Below are 21,088 nucleotides of genomic sequence, written 5' to 3' on the forward strand. Positions count from 1 at the left end.
CATGCAGACCAATAAATCTTTCTAATATAGTCATCTTTTCCAGTTCCTGATTGGTGGTTCTACAACTTCTGCTTGGCTATTCTCACTTGAAACATTAGAAAAATCTATTTTATTGTGAATAGATAATCACAATGGCCAACGTTTATTGAGTATTTACTGTGTGACAGGTACTAAACTGGACATATTTGTTTAATACCAAGTATGTAACAAATACCTCCTGAGTTCCAGGCATTGTTACAGGGGTATTAGGGATTCAGAAATGAGCTTAAAAAAGACCCTAGCCTTATTATGTTTATATTTTATCATTTAATCAACAGAATAACTTATGAGATAGGCACTATATATAGGAGCATTATTTGTCTCCCTTCACAAGTGAAGAAAGAGGATTAGAGTTTTTCGTATAGCCACAATGCTATTATAACATATAGATGTACATAAACCAAATGTTACAGTATGTCCTTTGAAATAAAATAGTGTATTTTCAAATTCTAATGTAGCTCATATCATCTTTAGAAAAGATAGCAGGTCTTTCTTACCCCTCTCAGAAGATACACCATTGAGATGTTATTTTCCTTATCACAGGAATTGTGCGTGAAGACTTGAAAACTCCAGTTTGTGATTAAAACCATATTTTTCTAATGAACCAAAGGAGGATATTTTGGATTTATGAGATAGATTCTGCATTTGTTTTTATGTGTATTGCATTGTTCTATTTGTTTTTACTATTTACCATCTTGAAAACAAAAACCTACAAAGTCAAACCAACTTCTATGAAGTTAGATGTTCCTGTTATTAATACACTGCTTCTCAAGGTCCTGTGGATAATATAATAAATCCAGACAAGAAACATCATCTACACAGGTATATCCAGACAAATGGTGACAGGCTTTCCTAAAGCTTTTAAAGGGATGACACTTAGAGAGAAATAGAAGTTGTAATAAGTGTACGTTAAAAACCTCAGAAAACACGAAGGATAATGCTAGCAGAGGGTACTTGTGTCCTTTAATGTTGCCACTGCAAAGATTTCACTGTGATTCCTACTTTAAACCTTATTAGCATAATAGCTTATAAACAAGATCACAACATGACTAAAAGCAAAATTTTTATTGAAAAGAATGAATTACAAATGCAATTACTGTAGTTCTGTTCATGCTACTACTACTACAGTAGTTTCTAAGAGAGACCCACATTCTGGTATTCATTCTTTTATGCAGTCCGCCCGCCCTTGAATCACTGGACCTAGTGATATACTTCTAATAAATACAATTTGGCAAGGTAATGGGATGCAGTTCCATGATTAGGTTACAAATAGACCATAACTACTTCCATATCTCTTTCTCTCTGCCTCTCTTTTTTTTTTTTTTTTTTTCTCTCTCTCTCTCTCTCATTCTCACTCTTTCTTTCTCTTTCCCTTTCCCCCTTGCTGGCTTGCTCTAGAGAAGCCAGATGTCACGTAAGCTGCCCCACAGAGAGGCCCATGTGGTAAGAAAATATCTCCAGCAAACAGCCAGCAAGAATCTGAAATCTGGCAACAGGAAAGTGAGTGAGTTTGGAAGCAGATTCTCCCCAAGTTGAGCCTCAGGATAACAAGATCTTTGATAGATGAAAACTATTTGCATTTTACAACTCTACAGAAAGTCAGGCTCCGCAAACATCTTTTCCTCTCCACAGAAAACTCAAGACACAAAGCCTTGGAGATACAGGTATAAACGTCTCTAATTTAATAACTTGAAACGCAGTTAATAGAACTCAGAGTGTCCTTTTGAAATTTCAAGCTTCATTAAGTGATTTCATATCAATCTATGTAAGATTTTCTAATATTTTCCAATAGTATGACTGAATCAATGAATCAGTTTAATAGTTCTCAATATTCTACTTCTATTTTGGTAAAACATGCAAGCAGGCTTACTCCTCTGTACTTTGTTACTAAAATAATTTTTGCAATTCTAGCTTCCTTAAGTTTTTAGCTAAGTTTGCAGTCCCCATAGGCATTGACTAGAGTAAATTTTAATAACTATGCAATGTGCTACCTTTGGTGAGCAAGGAAGGAAAACTAAACCTGCTTGTCTCCTCATTAGAGAGGAATACCAAACCCAAAAGCTCTTTAGGTCAAACTCCCCAGTTATTGTATGATATTGCCGCAAATTACAGCTGCAGCTACATTTTGAAAAATCGCCCATGGTAATTTCCAAGGAATATATCTGTGCAGGAGGAAAATTTTTACAATGGAAAAAGTGTAAAAATTACTAAAAGAAATGTTCAGAGCAGGCTTTCTTTTAACTTTCAATGCTATCTTAAAAATATGTAGAAATCGTTCTCATCTCTAAGTGATTTCAGATAAAAAGCAAGAATCCAAGTTCTCCCAAATATGTTAACACCTCTGACATTGACTATAATTAGAATTAGGACTCTGGGTGAGTACCTCAGGAAAAAAAAAAGTACATTTCTTTTGTGCAATTGTCAACCTTTTATAGCCAAAATCCTGGAATAATCCACCAATGAGAAGAGGTTATTTATTTTTACTCTCTGAAATAGTTAAAGCAGTAATTCTTAATTATTTTGCTATCCATAAAAATACTGGCATATAGTTTTCTTTCTTTCTGATAGCTTTGCCTGATTTTAGTATCTGGGTAATATTAGCTTCATAGAATGAGTTGGGAAGTATTCCCTTCTCTTGCAGTTTTTGGAAGAGTTTGTGAAGAATTGGTATTAATCTTTCTTTAAATCTTTGCTGGAATTTACCAGAAAATTTACGTGTGCCAGGAAAAAAGTAAACTTTAAAATAAAAAGAAACAATAGATATAAAGAGGGACTTTTTCTAATGATAAAAAGGTCAATTCATCAATTGTATAATTAACAAACACTGAAAATAGATGAAGCAAAAACTGAGTTAAAGGGAGAAATAGAAGACAATATAACAATAATAGTAGAAATAGAAGATAACATACTCCCATTTTCCATAATGCATAAATCAACTAGACAGAATATCAGCAGGAATCAAAAAAAAAAATTAATAACATTAAAAACAGCTAGACTTAACAGACACCTATAGAACACTCAACCCAACAGCAGCAGAATATATATTCTTCTCATGTGCACTTGGAATATTTTTCAGGATAAACCATCTACTAGGCAATAAAGCAAGCCTCTATAAATTTAAAAGAAATGAAAGCATACAAAAAGTGTTCTCAGTTATAATGAAATGAAATTGAAAATTAACAGTAGAAATAAATTTGGGAAATTAATAATATATGGAAATTAAAAACCACAATATTAAAAAAACAAGGGGGTCAAAGAAAAAATCAAAAGAGAAAACAAAGTAATTTGAGATGAATAAAAAGATAGAACATACTAAAACCTATGGGATGTAGCTAAAGCAGTGCTTGAAGGAAAATGCATAGCTATGAACGCCTACATTTAAAAGGAAAGAACTCAGATCAAGGGCCTAACCTTCCACCTTAAGACCCTAGAAAAAAAGATCAAATGGAAACTAATGCAAGCAAAGGAAAGAAATAATAAGAATTGTAATTAAATTTAATGAAACAGAGAACAGAAAAACAAAAGAGAATAGTCTTTCAAGAGAGCAACAAGGTTGGCAATTCTTCAGCTAAACTGACCAAGAAAAAAATAGAGAAGACTCTAAGTACTAAAATCAGCAATGAAAGAGGTTCCATTACTACCAACCTTACAGAAATAAAAAGGATTATAAGGAATATTCTGAACAACTACATGCCAACAAATTAGATAACTTAGATAAAAAGGACAAATTTCTAGAAAAACACAAACTATCAAAACTGACTCTAGAAGAAATAGACAATCTAAATAAACCTATAATGAGTAAAGGAATTGAATTGGTAATTTAAAAATTACCCACAAGAAAAGCCCAGGCACACATAACTTTTCTGGCAAATTCTAGCAAAGATTTAAAGAAGGATTAATACCAATTCTTCACTAACTCTTCCAAAAACTGCAAGAGAAGGAATACTTCCCAACTCATTCTATGAAGCTAATATTACCCAGATACTAAAATCAGGCAAAGCCATCAGAAAGAAAGAAAACTACATGCCAATACTTCTCTTAAATATAAGCACAAAAAAAGATTTAAAAAAAAAAACTAGCAAATTATGTCTAAGAAAATATAAAAATAAATATAAAGTATGACTGTGTGGGATTTATTCCAGAAATGAAGAGTTAAACACTCAAAAATCAAATAACTTTGTATACATATCAAAACAGAGACAAAAATCACATGATCAAATCAATAGACAGAATAACCATTAATGAAATCCAACATGATATGTAACAAACTAGTAGTAGAAGGAAAATTCTGCAATTTGATAAAGGGCATTTACAAAAAACAAAGCTGACACAATACTTACTGGCAAAGACTGAGTCCTTTCTCCCAAAGATAAGTAACAAGACAAGAATGACCATTCTCAGTGTTTCTATTCAATATTGTAATGGATGTTCTAGCCAGAGAAATTTGACAATAAAATAAAATAAAGACAACCAAATCTGAAATGAGGGAGTAAAATTATTTATTGACCGCATGGCCTTGTATATAGAAAATCTTTGAGGAATCCACTAATAGCTATAAGAACTAATAAATGAGTTCACCAAGTTTGCAGGATCAAAATCAATATACAAAAATCATTTATATTTCTATACACTACAATGACAATCAAAAATAAATTAAAACAATTTCATTTATAATATCATAAAAAGAATAAAATAATTAAGAACAAATTTAACAAAATAACTGCAATATGTGTACACTGAAAACACCATTGAAAGAAATTTAGAAAGATTTAAATGGATGGGCATTCCACGTTTACGGATTGAAAGATTTCATATTGTTAAAATGACAATACCGCCCCAAACTGATCTGAAGATTCAATTCAATACCTATCAAAATACCAACTGCCCTTTTTCAAAAAGAAGTTTACAGGTTGATCTTAAAATTCATATGGAAATACAAGGGATCTAAAATAACCAAAATAATTATGGAATATTTGGACGACTCCAAATTTCCAATTTCAAAACTTACTAAAAAGCCACAGCAATTAGAACAGGGTGGTACTGGCACAAGGCTAGACGTTTAGATCAATGAAATAAAACTGAGAGTCCAAAACTAAAACTTTATATTTAGTTAATATCTCACAGAAGTGTCTGAACAATTCCATGTGAAAAGAATAGTCCTTTCAACAAATAATGCTGGGACAACTGGATTTCTACATGCAAAAGAAGGAAGTTAGACCCCTAACTCACACCATAAGAATGTGGAAAAATTGGAAAACTCATATGTTGCTAGAAGAAATGTAAAATGGTTCCCTCCTGCCTTCAACAATTAGAACATCAAACAAAATAAATTAACCGTTAGGAGACATTGTGTAAACATCAGTATAAGACTATGATAACTTAGAGAATTAAAATCAATACATTAATGTGATAAGCCTAATTTACCATGTTACTGCCTTATGGTAGTTTTCTAGGTTGCAGAGAAGGGAGGATGAAACTGAACAGAAAACAAAAACATGGGGATCAGAGTTCAAGAAGGCAAAAACATAGAATTACTGGAACAGGGTGTAGAAAGGAGAGATGTACACTGAAACAGAGATACGTGGATGGATCCCTTCAAGTCTTTGGCTAAGTTCTGATGTGCACATGTGTGAGAAGAAACTACCAGAGGCTGGAGAAAGACTCGCTAAAATCCAGAGACCAAACAAATCATGGAAGTACACAATACTGAGAATAGCACATACCCCATTAGACCTTAGTATAAAAGCTGCTCTGACAAGACAGGCAAGGATATTAAAACACCTGTTGCAAATATGTTCTAGGTATTCCAGAACGTAGAGAAAAACATGATTGTGTTAAGAAGAGAAATAAAAGGTAACTAAAAGACCCAAATATGACTTCTAAAGATGAAAGACACAATATCTGAAATAAAAAATGCACATGATAGTATTAAGAACAGATTACATACTATAAAAAAAAATCAGTGTGCTCAAATTCATAGCAATAGAAACCATAAAATAACAAAAAGAGGAGAGAAAAGACTTTAAAAAGCCCAGACTAAACATATAAATTCCCTGTGCAAAAATATTAAGCAGTCAAATATACATAAAATTGGAGTACAAGATAAAAAGAAAAGAATGGCCAGGATAGAAATAATATTTGAGGAAATAATAGCCAATCATTTTCCAAATTTGATTTTAAAAACTCACATATTTAAGAAGTTAATGAACCCCAAGTCAAAGACACATAAAGAGAAAAAACACATAAAGACTTATCATAATCAAACTGCTGAAAACTAGTGATAAAAAGACATGCTTAAAACAATAATGGAAAAAAATACACATTCAAGGAACAAAAATAAGAATTATAGCAGATTTCTCATCAGAAGCTATGTAAGTCAAAATATATTTGAGTAATACCTCTAAAGCATTTCACATAAAAACAACTATCAACCTATATTTCTATACCAGAGAAAAAATTTAATTAAAGCAAAATAAAAACATTTCCAGGCAAAAAAATAGTGGAGAGAATTTATCTCAGCAGACCAGTCACTCAAGTAATGTTAGAGGAAATTCTTCAAACAGAAGAACAAAAAATCCAGAGAAAATATGGACCTACACAGGAATGACAAAGATCACAAACAGTAATTATAGAGGGGTGAGTAATAGCTCAGCGTTCTGTAGATAAGTTCAAAAAATGTTCTGTTTTTCAAAGATACAATTAACAAAATTAAATTTTCAGACATATACTGAGATAATATATGCTATACATATATATTATAAATGACTTGGTTCCAGAAATTTTAGAGAATTTTTATAACTTCATAATAAGGCAAACAACTTGATAAAAGGGACATAGACTGTAAAAGAGATTTCACCAAAAAAGATATTAAAATGGCAAATAAGTACATAAGATATTACACATTATTAGTCATTAGGAAATGCAAATTAAAACCAAAAACAATATGCCATTACATACCCACTAGAACAGCTAAAGCTAAAAAGACAGGTAATACTATTCTGGTGAAGATGTGGAGGAATTAGAACTCTCATAAACTGCTGTTGGAACTGCAAAATTTTACAGCCACTTTGGAAAGTAGTCCTGCAGTTTTTTATAAAGTAACTTATAAAGTTAAATATACACTTACCATGTGACCCATAATCTCACTCTATAATATTTCCTAAAGAGAATGAAATATATGTGTCCAAACAAACACTTATACATTAATGTTCAGAGCTGTATTATTCATCATAGTCAAAACTGGAAAAAATACAAATGTTCATCAGCAGGAGAAAGGATATGCATATTGAAGCATATCCATGCCACGGAATACTACAGTTGACCCTTGAACAATGTAGAGGTTAATCCATATATAACTTATAGTGAATACTCCGTATTCACAGTTCCTCCATATCTGTGGATTCGACCATGTAGTATTTGTAATATTTACTAGTGACCACTGACCATTGTAGTACTTGTAATATTTACTAGTGAAAAATATCCACGTAAAAGTGGCCATGTGCAGTTCTAACCTGTGTTGTTCAAAGGTCAATTGTCCTCAGCAATAGTAGTTCATTGGTCCGCCCTGGGAAAGCCCGGACTCGGAGATGGCTGACACTAAATCTGCTACATGTTTATGCACATCCCACTTTGCATCTTAATTAGTCTGAAAACTGAGCCAGGGCTAAATTTTTAGGGGCCAGGTCAATAGGCCAGTTTGGGCATCAGGAGGAGACAGAAACACAGGAAATAAGCAAACAAGCAGAGCTGCAAATAGTGTTTATTACCACTACTAATACTACTACTACTATGATTTATTACTTTCAGATATATCTTTATTTTTAAAAGAAAATCTTAAAGGCAAATAAATTTCAAGATATAATAAAGCAAAAAACAATCCCCCAAAAGTGGAGCTAAAATGGTGGATTGACAGGCAGTGGAGCTAAAATTTTCACTTTGTTTTCCCTGTCAAAGATATCCTGTAAGTAATTCATTCATCACCTGAGTGCAAAACACTGATGTAGACATTGCAGAGTGTTGGTTCTGAAACTTAATTCATCTTTGGTCCTATTTAAAAAAGAAAAAGATCCAAAGTCTCTTGCCAAGAAATTCTATTGATGGCCTGGGGTGAAATCCAGGAATCTGCATTTTTAGGTGCCCCTGCTGAGTCTGATGTGCAGCCAGGTTGAAAATAGACTGTCATAGGAACCAAAAAAATGTATTAAGATAAATTCCCTGTTATCTTCCATCAGCCTCAAACACAAACCGGGCTAAATCCTAATGACTGCCTTTTTCATTCATTCAAATTAAGCCAGTGCCTTATAGATACAGAAGAAACCCTAAATCCTTTCTAATACCCTAAAGGCAAGTAGAGACTCTGATAATAGTCTTTCAGTTTTCAGATGTCCATTGTCTGAAACGTAGAAATAGGTGTTGGTATAAAAGAAGAGTTAATCATTACTAACTTTAATGCAAATCGTTCCCCCAATTTTGTGGAAATCCTGGGCATTTCTGTGGCTGAGTTCTATGCTCAAAATAACTGTCAATATCCTACAAATAATGTCCATTCTCCAGAGTGCTCTAAACTAAATCACTTCTCTTTCCCTAGCACACATTTCTCATGGTCTTTTTCTAACAGTGTTATCTTCTGCAAAGCTCTCATTAATCTGCCTCTGGAGCAGGAATGTTTTAAGGAAGGGACAGCCTGTCAGCAGGTTAGTAATCACTTTCCACCCTTGGGAAGCTAAAGAAGGCCAAGTTATGAATCTATAAGTCGTGACCATTTCATGTCAGAAAATGCTCATTGGTCTTAGCAGCCTCCTGATTATAATCCATTGTGGGGGAGGTCATACTTCACTAAAAGTCCACATTTACTTAAAACACATAACCTTTGCAGTTCTGCCTGAAGTCTGCAAACCTTAGATAGTTTCTCCATTTTTTTCCATAATGGAAAGATGGGATCTAAAATGACTCATTTTTCATTAAAAGCGTGGGTGTGAAATGTAACACCATGGTATATTATCTTATGTTTCAAGGGTATAAAAGTAACCTTTCCAAACATGTGTTTAGGTTCTGGAAGAAAAATATTTTAAAAATTACATTGTAAAAACCAAGTATTTCCTTTGTTTGAAAATGAAACTCTAGACTTTCCAGATAAAGAAATTATTCCATTTCAATATTTTTTTTTTTCAAATATGTGCCCAATGCTGTCTGTTGTGCTTTCAGCTTAGTATTTTCATGGATCAGTTTTAGATGGGGAAGGGGAGTTTCTCTGCAGTGACAGATAATGCCAAGTGGGTCTAGTGAGTGAGAAGTTCCAGAATTGGGAGAGGTGACAGGTAAAACATCACACACCAGTAAGAAAGGGACAGGCATTTGAAATGCAAGGACCATACACTTACAAACTGATTGACCAGAATATAGTAGGGAGAGGGGGCAAAATGGAAGGTTATTGACCTAATCATCTTTATTGGATGTTCATTTTTTACAGGGTAGAAATTAATTAGAAATTAATCCAATAAAAGGGGCTAGGAAATACATAATTAAACATGGTACACCTAAGAATATCTAATCAGAGACTCTAGAAAGGTAGAATGTAAACTTACCATAAGAACTTCCCAAGATCAGGAAGCCAGGCTGAAGGCCAGGACAATGCCAATACCAGGCATAGAATGAAAGCCAGAAAGCTCTCACCTACCGTCAGAAAAGAGTGTCTTTAGGGAAAGAGGTCCCCACAGAGAACCTGCTACCAACACTCAGCTTTGGTTTAACAGACAAGTAAGCATTTTGTGATTAGACAAATACAACATTCTGAGAGGTAAGCAAGTATGAGTTCCAATTTTACAGACGAATTCTAGAAATAGAGGTTGATTGAAGAACATCTACTCACCACACTAGGTAAAACTCACTGATCCTGGAACATGAAAGGGAAATCAGGGCCACATAATGAAGCTACCTGCTCTCTTTATGACACTCCGAGCTTCCTGACATAGCTATTACATAACCAACACATCAAAACACTGCTTGGCATGATAAGAAAATAAAAGTTCCTAGTTCCTATCACTGAGGAGGTCACAATTGTGATATTTACATATCTATGTGATGTTGTAGTATAGTAGTAAGTTTGAATCTCATCTTCACCACTTACTGATTTAGGAATTTGGGGAAATTGTTTAACTTCTCTACCTTCCAAATCACCATTTCAGGATTATTGTTAACACTGGAGATATATATTATTAGCCTAGTACATATCAAACCCTCAGTAAATGGTAGCTATTATAAGGTGTTTATATACATAAACCATGCTTACTTTCACTTTCTTCAAATAAAAGAACAATATAGGAATTAGAACAAATCCATCGGTTAATTATTAGAATTTTAATAATTATAACTTAGGATTTCCAACAAATATCACACACTTATTTCAAATCAGCTTCTCTATAAGTGTAGTTCCATAGATACAGACTGGTATGCACATGAGAATGATATTGCAGAGTCTCATGTTAAGATTAAAAAATAAGGAGCTTGAAAAGAATGGCCCCTTTATTGAAATATCATATAAAACATTTAATAGTAAAAGAAAGCGAAAAAGGACTGAAAGAAATAGAGAATAATTAGAAATGCAAAATAATTTTCTCACGGAGCGGATGGGAGGGTGTAGCTCAGCTGTAAAGTGCGTGCTTAGCATGCATGAAGTTCTGGGTTCAATCCCAGTGCCTGCACTAAGTAAATAAATAAACCTAATTACTTCCACCCTTCGCCAAAAAAAAAATAATTTTCTCATAGAGATACTTCAGTTGATTGTCCCAAATAAAGTGGATCTAAACAATGAAATAAATCTCTAGAAGACAGAGCAAACTAAAAGAAAACTAAGGGTAAAGCTAGTATCTCTTAAACAAAACATTCATGCCTTAACACACAGTATAACTTAGTGATTAAGAGCATGAGTTCTGAAGTCACTTTGCCTCAGTTCAAATCCCAGCTCTGGCACTGCAACACTTTTTGACACATTCTTTACATTTCTATACATTGAAATGGAAATATTAGTATCTATCTTATATTGTTATGACAATTAAATGAATTTATATATACAAAGTGCTTAGAACAGTGCCTGGCATACAGTAAGTACTAAACAAGTATTATCATCATCATCAACAATATCACTGTCATCACCATCATAATTAAAACATAATTATAGATAACGGTGAGCACAAGTCTGAGGAGCATCTCAAAAGAGGGAGTTCCATAAAGCCAAGAAAATAAAATGGTTATTTTGCATGATAACTAACTTGAGTGCGGTTCGTTAACTTAACTTGGTGAGAATACTATTCTAATTTGTCCAAAGTCAAAAGGTTTGATTTTCGTGTGGATCTGCTGGCTACATTCCATGACCACAGATTAAGACACTAATTCTGAGCACTTCTATTTAATGTATTCTCCTGGTTTTAAAAAGGTGGCTGGTGAGAAACATAAATTGATTAATCCAAATTCATGAATAATTTTAGAAACAAATAAATCTATAGGTACATTTCTTTTAATCATAGATTAGTCATATGGCCTTAATATATTATAAATTCTAGGACTGGAAATATTTGAAGATGATCTGGAGCCAGTTCATTAATTTTTACAGGAAAAAAATAGACTCAGAGACAAAACGAGTCTTAATAAGATCACATGATCACACGACCATGGCAGAGCTGGAACTCTGAGCTCATGTCTTGTTTTGTTTGGTTTTTCCATTGCCATACATTAATTAAATATAGAATGTGTTTAATATCTCTGAGAATTTTCTATTTCTGTCACTATAGTTTATTATTCCATTATAAGGAACTCAGTCCTAATGACAGAATGTGGGACTTTGAAGGCCATTGTAAGGACTTTGTTATGAGACAAATGGAAAGCCATTTTACGGTATCGAGTATGTAGGGTAAAAAAATGACATTACCTGAGTTAAATTTTTAAAAGATTCCTTTGCCTTAAGAATAGATGGTGGGGAGGAAAAAGGGTCAATTAGGAGATTATTTCAATAACCCAGGTGAGAGATGATGGTGGCTTGGACCAGGATGGTATCAGCAAGAATGGTATTAAATTGTCAAAATTTGGGTATGTTTTGGTGGTAGCACCAACAACATTTCATTCTCTGTTGGATATGAAGCATAAGAGAAAAGAGTTGAGGGAGGCAAGGGAGTACAAATCTCCATTCAGGAAGTTTTCATTTTTTTCTGAACTACATGTCTCTTGCTGCAATCTACACCATGATTTACTTATCTTCACCTCTATGAATAGAGGTCCATCACCATCTATGCAATTCCCCCTCTGTGAATCACACAGCATGCAGAATCTTACTGTGTACTGTGAAAGAAACTAAAGAATGGCTCCTAACCCTAGAGGAATTTATCTTTTGGTAAATGAAACTCCCTTTAAATAGGAAGGAGATATGTTTGACAGCATCACAAAGGTTTAACTTGAAGTTAAACTAGAACCCTTCTGGACATGTCTGCTGAAATTAGGGACCCAAGCTCACCAAATATCCATTGGCATGAGGCACAGGGGAACATTTGGGATAGAATTCACCCCACAGAAAGTGGGAGAATCAAGCGTCTGAAGGAAAGGCTGATTCTAGGTATGACATAGTGTTACTACTTGTCTTTATCGTCAGCTCAGCTCCCCCTGGACTCATATCTCTCCCAGAAAAGGGAGAGAGCTTTGAAAAAAGAATGAAAAAAGTGCTGTTTTCCCTCAAATCCTCTGAGATAGGAGAGTAAAAGCAAAAAACCACTTTGATAGACCTTCATGGAATACAGCCCAGGAAGACAGAGAAGCACTGAGTGTGGCATAGCTTTGACATCTCCAGGGCTCCATGCTTTATTGGCAGTGACCATTAGTATAGGGAGCAGTGTCCTCAGAAGCAGAGGTGTTCACTGTGATAATAGTTCCCTAGGACATGTCAGTAGAACCCGGAAGAGGTGAGGCAGAGAAAGAGAGGAGTAAAAGAAGTAGATATCACATGTGGCCGAGCCCTTGACAAGCAAGCACATGTGAAACTCTCAGAAGTTCTTGGACAGACCCAGTTGTGTTATTAGCAGGTAAGCAAGAGCCAGAGAGGTAAGTTTACACCACCATTCTTGTGAAGCTTTTAAATAATGATAATAGAATGAGTTTTTCACACTCCAGTTACTCACTGCAGCATTTTGTATAAATATATTTCATAATTAGGCAATCTGTATACCCCAAAGCTCACATATTTGCTATATCTGTTCAAGATTGCCAGAATCCAGGTAGCTAGCCTCTCTTTAGGGGTATTAAACGGAATGAATCCTTCAAAACAGACTATTTTTCTTTTGAAAATGGTAAACAGGAGAATTAAAAAAAAAAGCATCCTTCATAAAAGAGTCATTTTATAAAATCAGTTAAAAGATTGAATATCTATATGCCATCTGTCCTGGTGCATATATTAAGAAATTTATTCCATGTAACACTTCAACAATGCTACTTATATTCTTTTCTACTCATAAAGGAAACAGCATACCATCTTTAACTACTCCTTCTTTAAATGTCGTTTCTCAAATGGCTTCATACAACTGCATCACGTTGAAGAAACCAAAAAGACACTGTGGCAGTGTGCCAATACTACACAAATCCAATAGTTGTCTTAATTTTGAAGTATACCCTAACTTGACTTCATACGTCCTCTCGCCTAGAGATTATTTCTTTGTTTCTTTATTCATTTAGTTGTATTCCTATTCTATCTTTTACTCAAAAGTCTTTGAAGTGCCTTGTGCCTCTAGTTCCAGACGATGGTGACATTAGTCTTCTCACCATTGCAGTCATTACCACAAGTGCAAGGACAGAAGGGAAAGGTCCAGGGGGGATGTCCATACCACTACTACCCGGTTTCCTAGAGAAAAGTGTTGGTGGTTGAGGTACGTTAGCAGCTGAGAAAGGACTGTGCTCTAGCTAGTAGAGAAGATGGAGGAGAAAAAGAGATCTGAAGGATGAGAGTAATAGAGTCAGAGATCAACGAAAGCTTTCATTTAAGTGAACTCAGTAGGTTTCTTGGAAAAATTTATTGGTTCCTTTATGCAGCTTTAGAAGATGGCAAATTAAAGAAGATACCTCTTATGTCAAAAAAAACCCTTATGAAAAATATGATACTAAATTCTATTCCCACACAAGTACCTATTATCTAGAAAGAACACAGATTTTGGAACCCACCATCTGCAATTCCAGAAATCACATGTTGAAAGCATCACTATCAGCCATCCCATGGTGTAAGAGATTATATTATCAAGTACCAGATTTCAGCCACATGTCCTCACTTGCATTCAGCTAGCCCTTTAAATTTCAAATCTTAATATATATTTCCACCTTCACTGCTACCCTCCATCCTTTAACTAAGCCCACTGAGAAATCTACGTTTAGGAACATGAAGAAATAAGCATTTGCATGGCTTGGGGAGGAGGAGGGGTGGGAGAGGAGAAGCAAATGAAAAGAATAATTCACCAGGATGACATATTCTAGCAACAACTCGGCACCTTTTTCTGAAAGAGTCTCATCATCTTGTCATTGACTGCTCTGCTCTTGTCGGTCATCAACATGGCAATAGCCCCACTCTCAATGAGAGACAGAACCAACATTCAGCCCAGAGCATCTCTCACCCGCTTTGGAGTCAAGAAGACCAGTTTTGTGAGAGCAAGTGTATGTGGGCCAAAGTGTGTGTGTGTGTGTGTGTGGGCGCGCGCGTGATGTGTGTGTGAAAGAGAGGGAGAGAGACAAAGAGATTAAGACTTACCTTCCAACGAGTGAAAACTCGCCTACGACGCCAAGGCGCCGCATGGCGCTCAGGAGGCCTCGGACAGTCATGCCTTCACAAAAGCAGACCACCACTCTGGCCTTGGGAAGCCGCTCTCTGAGCTTGCGCAGGAGTCGGTCAAAGCTCTTCTCCCCTGCATTGCTGTAGATTTTGTCTGAATGAGCGATGCAGAGGCCTTCCTGGGCAGCCAGCTCTTTGAAAGCATCCATTCCGCTCTCCCCGTAATTCCCTGTCCAGAAACAATCAGCAGATGTTCAACCCAACCTGGCAGCAGCAGCACTTACAAGCTAGAATAAGGGCTCATTAGTCACAGAGAATGGAGAAGACAGATCTGCCAAATAATTTGTGAATATAACTAGGACTGAAGGAAGATCTGGATGGATTAAAGAGAATAATCAAATGTAATCAAATTATCAGCTCTAAGAAAATAAAGGGAAACTATATAACTGGGATGTCCACGGTGAAACAGGTTTTGAGAAATGAAGGACAGCTGCCCTATTTTACAACCATGATTAATAGTTGTCCCAGATTTTAGCAATGTGGGAGAGATCAGCACATTGGGGTAGGAGGTCAACCAACATGATGAGACTTGTTCATTTGAGGGCTTGCCTCTGCTGGCTGCCAGGCAGATAGTCATGGTGATAGCAAGTCCTACAATATTTTCACAAAGAGTAAGTAAGCAAAGCAAATAGAACACCTGGCTAGGCCAAAATAAGCAGACAAAAAACAGTTACAGGGCTTAGTCAAAACCCACCACCCTCTAATGAAGTGATGGGATTATGAGAGGTTTGGTCTTATGTTTTGATTTTTATCTTAATATTATTCTCATAATAAAATATAGTTTAAAAAGCTAAGAACTCATAGAAATCAATGAAATAAAAGAAATACCACATTATGTCAACCCCCCATCTTTGTATTTCACTGATGACCCCCCTTAGTGTCCTCTACACCTCTACTCCCCTCCCCAACTTGGGGATTTTGATACCAATGTAGATGATCCAATATCATATTCTCAGTTTCTCAGCCTCCTCCATCCAATTATACTTCCTGGAATCCACCTACTTTCATGTTCACACTTTTTACCTCACTATCACAAATGTTTCTAATAACTCTAAATGTGGATATAAAACATCCCAGTCTCTATGTCCTCTTACCTTTCAAGCTTATATATTTCACTACCACTACTCCACCATTTCTTCAACCTCATAAAAATCTCAAATTGTTCACCTCCCTTTTTTTCCATCCTCCCTCTGGTTTGCTTCTTAGCCCAGCTTAGATCACATAGTCTATTCTCATAATTACTCTCTTGCAAATTCTTTAACTCCCTTGTGTTTTTCTGAAAAAACCCTAATGCTAGTTAAACCGAACTATTCACCCAGTCCATGTCTACACCTGAGCACCTGAACATGGCTGGTGTAAAACTCACAACCTTGATGACTGGTTTTAATTAAAGTTCATAAGCATACATACCAAAAGGGGTACTCAATAGTGCAAGGAAATTATACTACATCTTCCCATAAATAAACATTCCTAGTCCCTAACATGATTATTTCATCTTTATTCTTCTATCCGCAAGTCTTTAAATTACTGATCCCTCCTCTGACCCCCATCTCAGCTGAGATCTTCATTTCACTTTTCAGTAAAAACACAAAAACAATCAGACAAGAACTAATTCAGCCACATACCACAACATCTATGAAATGTTCTTTATTGGCACTCATTCTCTGGCATCCCTCCTATTGCAAATTTGAAGTGTTTCTGCTTCAGGATAAAGCCAACTCCTGCTCACGAACACTAATTCCAATCACTTTTTGTCTATTCTAGGACTTCCTTCTGCAATTGTTCCCTCTCTTCTGTAAAATCAATTTATCCCTTCTAATAGTGTCAATCAAAAAAAAAAAAAAACTTGGATTCTTTGTCCTACTTGAGTTACTACCTCATTCACTATTCCTGTTCACAGCAATGATAGTTTTCTGGCTCACTGTGTTTGCTTCATCAGATCCCATTCTCCCCATTACCATTCACTCCCATCACCTCAGTACCTTCTTCTTGTTAAACTCTTTTCTTGTCAAGGTCATCAATAGGTTCTCTGTTGCTATATCCCATAATCTGTTCTCTGTCTTCGTCTTCATCAACCACTCAGCTGCATTCAACAGTTGGCCACAACCTCCTTGAAATACTGTATCCTCTCAGTTTCTGTGACACAACCCCCTCACGGTTCCCTCTTCATTCGTTGACCACTCCTCAGTGTATTTCCTAGATTTCTCTTTTCTGCTCAACTTCTAAATATCATCATGCCAGGACTCAGTCCTGGGAAACTTTCTCTTCTTCACCTGTACACTCACTCTAAGTACCCTCATTGAGTCAAATCCCTTCAAACACCATTTGAATACAATAGTTGAATCCCAAATATAAATCTTCAGACTGGACTGTCCTTTGGAGCAAAAGATTAGTGTATTCAATTGCCTACCTGACATATCCATGTATAGACATTTCAACCTTAACATATCTGAAAAATAATTTTTCTTTCTCCAACTTGCAAAACTGCTCCTCTCAGACATCTCCTATTAGTAAATAGTGCCATTATCCATCAAGCTGTTCAATAACAAAATTTAGGAGCTGTTTTAATTGCTGTCTTTCTCTCATATTTCTGATACATTCTTGCAGACTTTATCTCTAAAACATTCCTAATTCAGTCTCTCTCTTTCATTTCAACCTATGACACCCTAAACCAAGTGTCTTAGGTTAGGTTCCCTAAAAACAGAATTGAGATGAAGTTTCTTGTTCAAGTAATTTTTGAGAAGAGGAGAGAGAGATTCAGGGAAGAACAAGAGGGGAATACTAAGTAGGAATGTCATCTCAGCTAAAAGTTAGCTTCATCTGATTTCACAAGGAAAGGGACAAATTGTACTACACATTTAACCTCCTCTTTAAGCAAGCAGACCCCTTTGTCCATCCATTACTGTATAAGGTCCATGAGAGGGGAAGGGAGGTATAGCCTCCCAGGAAGGAGACAGCTGGGATTTGTAGAAGCCTACTCTCCAGTAGCTGGGAGATCGGTGCACCAGACAGGTAGAGGCAACCTGGGCAGGCCACTGACAGCATCCTCTACCCTAAGTAACTTATCAGTTCTTGCCTAGCCAACTATCCTAGTCTCTTGATTGGTCTTCTTGCTTTCAATCTTGTCCTCAATGATTCATTCCACACTTAGAAAACAGATCTGTTAAGGTATAAATCAGATTATATCACTCCCCTGCAGAAAGCTCCAATCATTTCCCAATATATTTGGAATGATGCCAAATCTCCTTACTCTGGATTATCAGGCTGTACATGGGCTGAGCCAGTTCTGTGGTCTTTTTCTCTTCCTAGTATACCCTAAACTCACTCATGCCTCTATGTTAGCTGTTTCTATCACCTAAAAAGAGGTACTTGTACGGATGTTTATTGTCAATCATGTCTCAACACAAATACATCCTCTGAAAAGCCATTTGTGATCAGTTATCTTAAAGTCACCTCCCAGTAAATACTGAGCATGTCCCTTGATTTTACCTTAGTAAATTTACCTGAATTTTTTTCTTATTTATTTTTTATTTTCCTCCTAGAAATATAAGTACACCCTTTTGTGACTTGTTCAATGATACAGTCTTAGTATTTAGAGTAGTTCTAGACATTAAATGCATGGTAAAAGTACATTTGTTACAACAGCCCAATAGAAAATGGCAAAAAGTTATAAACAAGCAATTGAAACAAAGTAAGTAAAAGTGGGTAATAAGCATGTTTTAAAAATCACTAATCTCATTAAATATGAAGAGAGTGTCATTTATCAAAATGCTATTTTTTTACCTATCAGATTGCCAGAATTTCAAAGATTAATAATATTCAGTGTTGGCAAGGCACCAATATATTCACTGTTGGCGAAAGTAGTTCAAATTTTGGTGGACAATTTGGCAGTAGCTTTCAAAATTTTTCAAGATAAATATCATATAAATACAGCAATAGTTATGTAAAAATTATTTTAAAACAATGATATCCAAAAACAACTTAGGACTTAAATCTCAACATCTATTAAAGTTTCATAGATACTGTAATGAAACCTAATAATATTTTTTTGTATTTTTGAACAGAAAAATTTTTGTTTCCTGTTTCATAAGATTAAATTACCAAATTAATGTATTTTCCTCTTCATTTAACCACCTTCAGTGGCCTAATGCAGGCCAGTGAAGACCAAATGGAAGATTTAACACGTGGCAAAATCCTCGGCTCCATGGACATCACAGCTCAGACAAGAGGCATTGACTGATTATAAGGGGGAAACTGCAGCTGGCAAATGAATGCCTCATCTGTCTGCAGAAGAGGGCACGAGGAAGGAAGTCAGATGCCGCTTACTCACAATAAATGCAGGTTCAGGAAGTTACAAGGTACCTAGACATCACCAGCCAACTCTTTCAGCAAAAGGCACTGAAAATGCATCAGAAGCTGGTGTTACAAGGGAAGCAACTCTACAGCTAAGGTGCCCACCTTTGGACTACAATCACAAAAATGATTTTACTTTTTTAACCAAAATACGTGCATAATAAATAAGCAAGAATGTTCCATGCATTTGAATAAGAAAATCCTGTGTTTTAAATTTATTAAGTGCCTTAGACATACTCTGTTCAAACCCTTCAGGTTACAGACAAGAGCACTGAGCCATAGAGATGTAAAGCTCACCAATAGGCAGGAAGTTTATTTATGTTAGAACTGGAACAGTCTACTTGACTCCTAAGTTACTGCTTGTTTCTCTTAATAGCAAGAAGGAATTAAATGTGTATGTTTTCATAACCAAAAAAAAAAAAAAGATGTCAGCATGGGTCAAGGGTCAATTAGTTCTATGAAATACTTATTTCAATTTCTTTATTCATATTTCTTATTTGGATAGCAATTCTTTACAAATTGATTGAGATTTGAGTATCAAGTGTTGAACCATGCTTAAATTGCTCATTTCTCTTATGAAGTCTAAGAGATTCCAAACTAGCATGTACATTTCTATAAGAGAAGCTCTAATATAAGAACAAGAAAAATAACGTGCACTCTTATAAATCTTTGTACTTTAAACATTGTGTTCATAAATATTATCTTATTTGTACTCATATTGATGATAGTACTAGATACAAAAGAGGAAGAAAATCACCTCCAAGAAGTTTAAAATCATGTAATTTTCATTTAGTAGCAACCGAACTAATGACACGACAAAGTTGAATGTAAATATCTAATAAAGATGCCTTGGGTTAAGAATCAGGAAGAGCTGCCTAAAGAAAGTGCCTCTTGTTGACAAGACTATGGAGAAAAAGGAACCCTTGTACACTGTTGGTGGGAATGTAAATTGGTATAGCCATTATAGAAAACAATATGAAGTTCTTCAAAAATCTAAAAAAAGAACAATTATATGATCCAGTAATCCCACTACTAGGTGTGTATCCAAAGGAAATGAAATCAGTATCTCAAAGAAATATCTGCACTACCATGTTTATTGCAGCCTTATTCACAATAGCCAAGATACAGAAGTAATCTAAATGTCTATTGATGGGTGAATGGAGAAAGCAAATATAATAAATGTTATATTACATATAATTGAGTGAAATATTATCAATGAAATGTTAGCCATAAAAATGGAATATTTGTATAAAAATGAAGGTAATGACACCATTTGCAATAACATGGATGAACCCGGAAGACATTATGCTGAGTGAAATAAGCCAGACATAGAAAGACAAATACTATGTGATCTCTCTTATATGTGAAATCTGAAAAAGTCAAGCTCATAGATCCAGAGAGTTGAACAGTAGTTACCAGAAGTTGTGGAATGGATAAACTGGAAAGATGTCAGTCAAAGACTGCAAAGTTTCAGTTATAAGATGGTTAAGTTCTGGGGATCGAATGTACAGCACAGTGACTAGACAGTTGATGATATATATTACAAATAACAGCCTATAGCTAATAATATATATTGTATACTTGAAATTTGCTAAGACAGTAGATCTTAAATGTCCTTAGAAAAACAATAACAAAAGAGATAACTACATGAGGTAATGGATGTGTGAATTAACTGGACTGTGGTAATCATTTCACAGTGTATATGTATATCAAATTACCATATTGTACACTTTAAACATATACTATTTTTTGTCATTATACCTCAAAAGTTTGGGAAAAAATAAAGTGCTCTTATTCTGGATCTTATACAAACAGATTTTCCATAGATGGAAAGAAAACTAGGGG

General features: G+C 35.1%; 1 protein-coding gene across 1 annotated transcript in view; it reads right to left on the reverse strand.

Moving 5' to 3' along the window:
• Positions 1–21,088, reverse strand: part of GRM1 (glutamate metabotropic receptor 1) — a 349,171-nt gene that overhangs the window by 217,204 nt on the left and 110,879 nt on the right. The window contains exon 3 of the mRNA XM_010983731.3: positions 14,810–15,059. Within this exon, the coding sequence (XP_010982033.2) occupies positions 14,810–15,059 (250 nt within the window). The remainder of the gene's footprint in view (positions 1–14,809; positions 15,060–21,088) is intronic.

The sequence above is a fragment of the Camelus dromedarius genome, chromosome 6 (genome assembly GCF_036321535.1).
Source record: "Camelus dromedarius isolate mCamDro1 chromosome 6, mCamDro1.pat, whole genome shotgun sequence".
NCBI lineage: Eukaryota > Metazoa > Chordata > Mammalia > Artiodactyla > Camelidae > Camelus > Camelus dromedarius.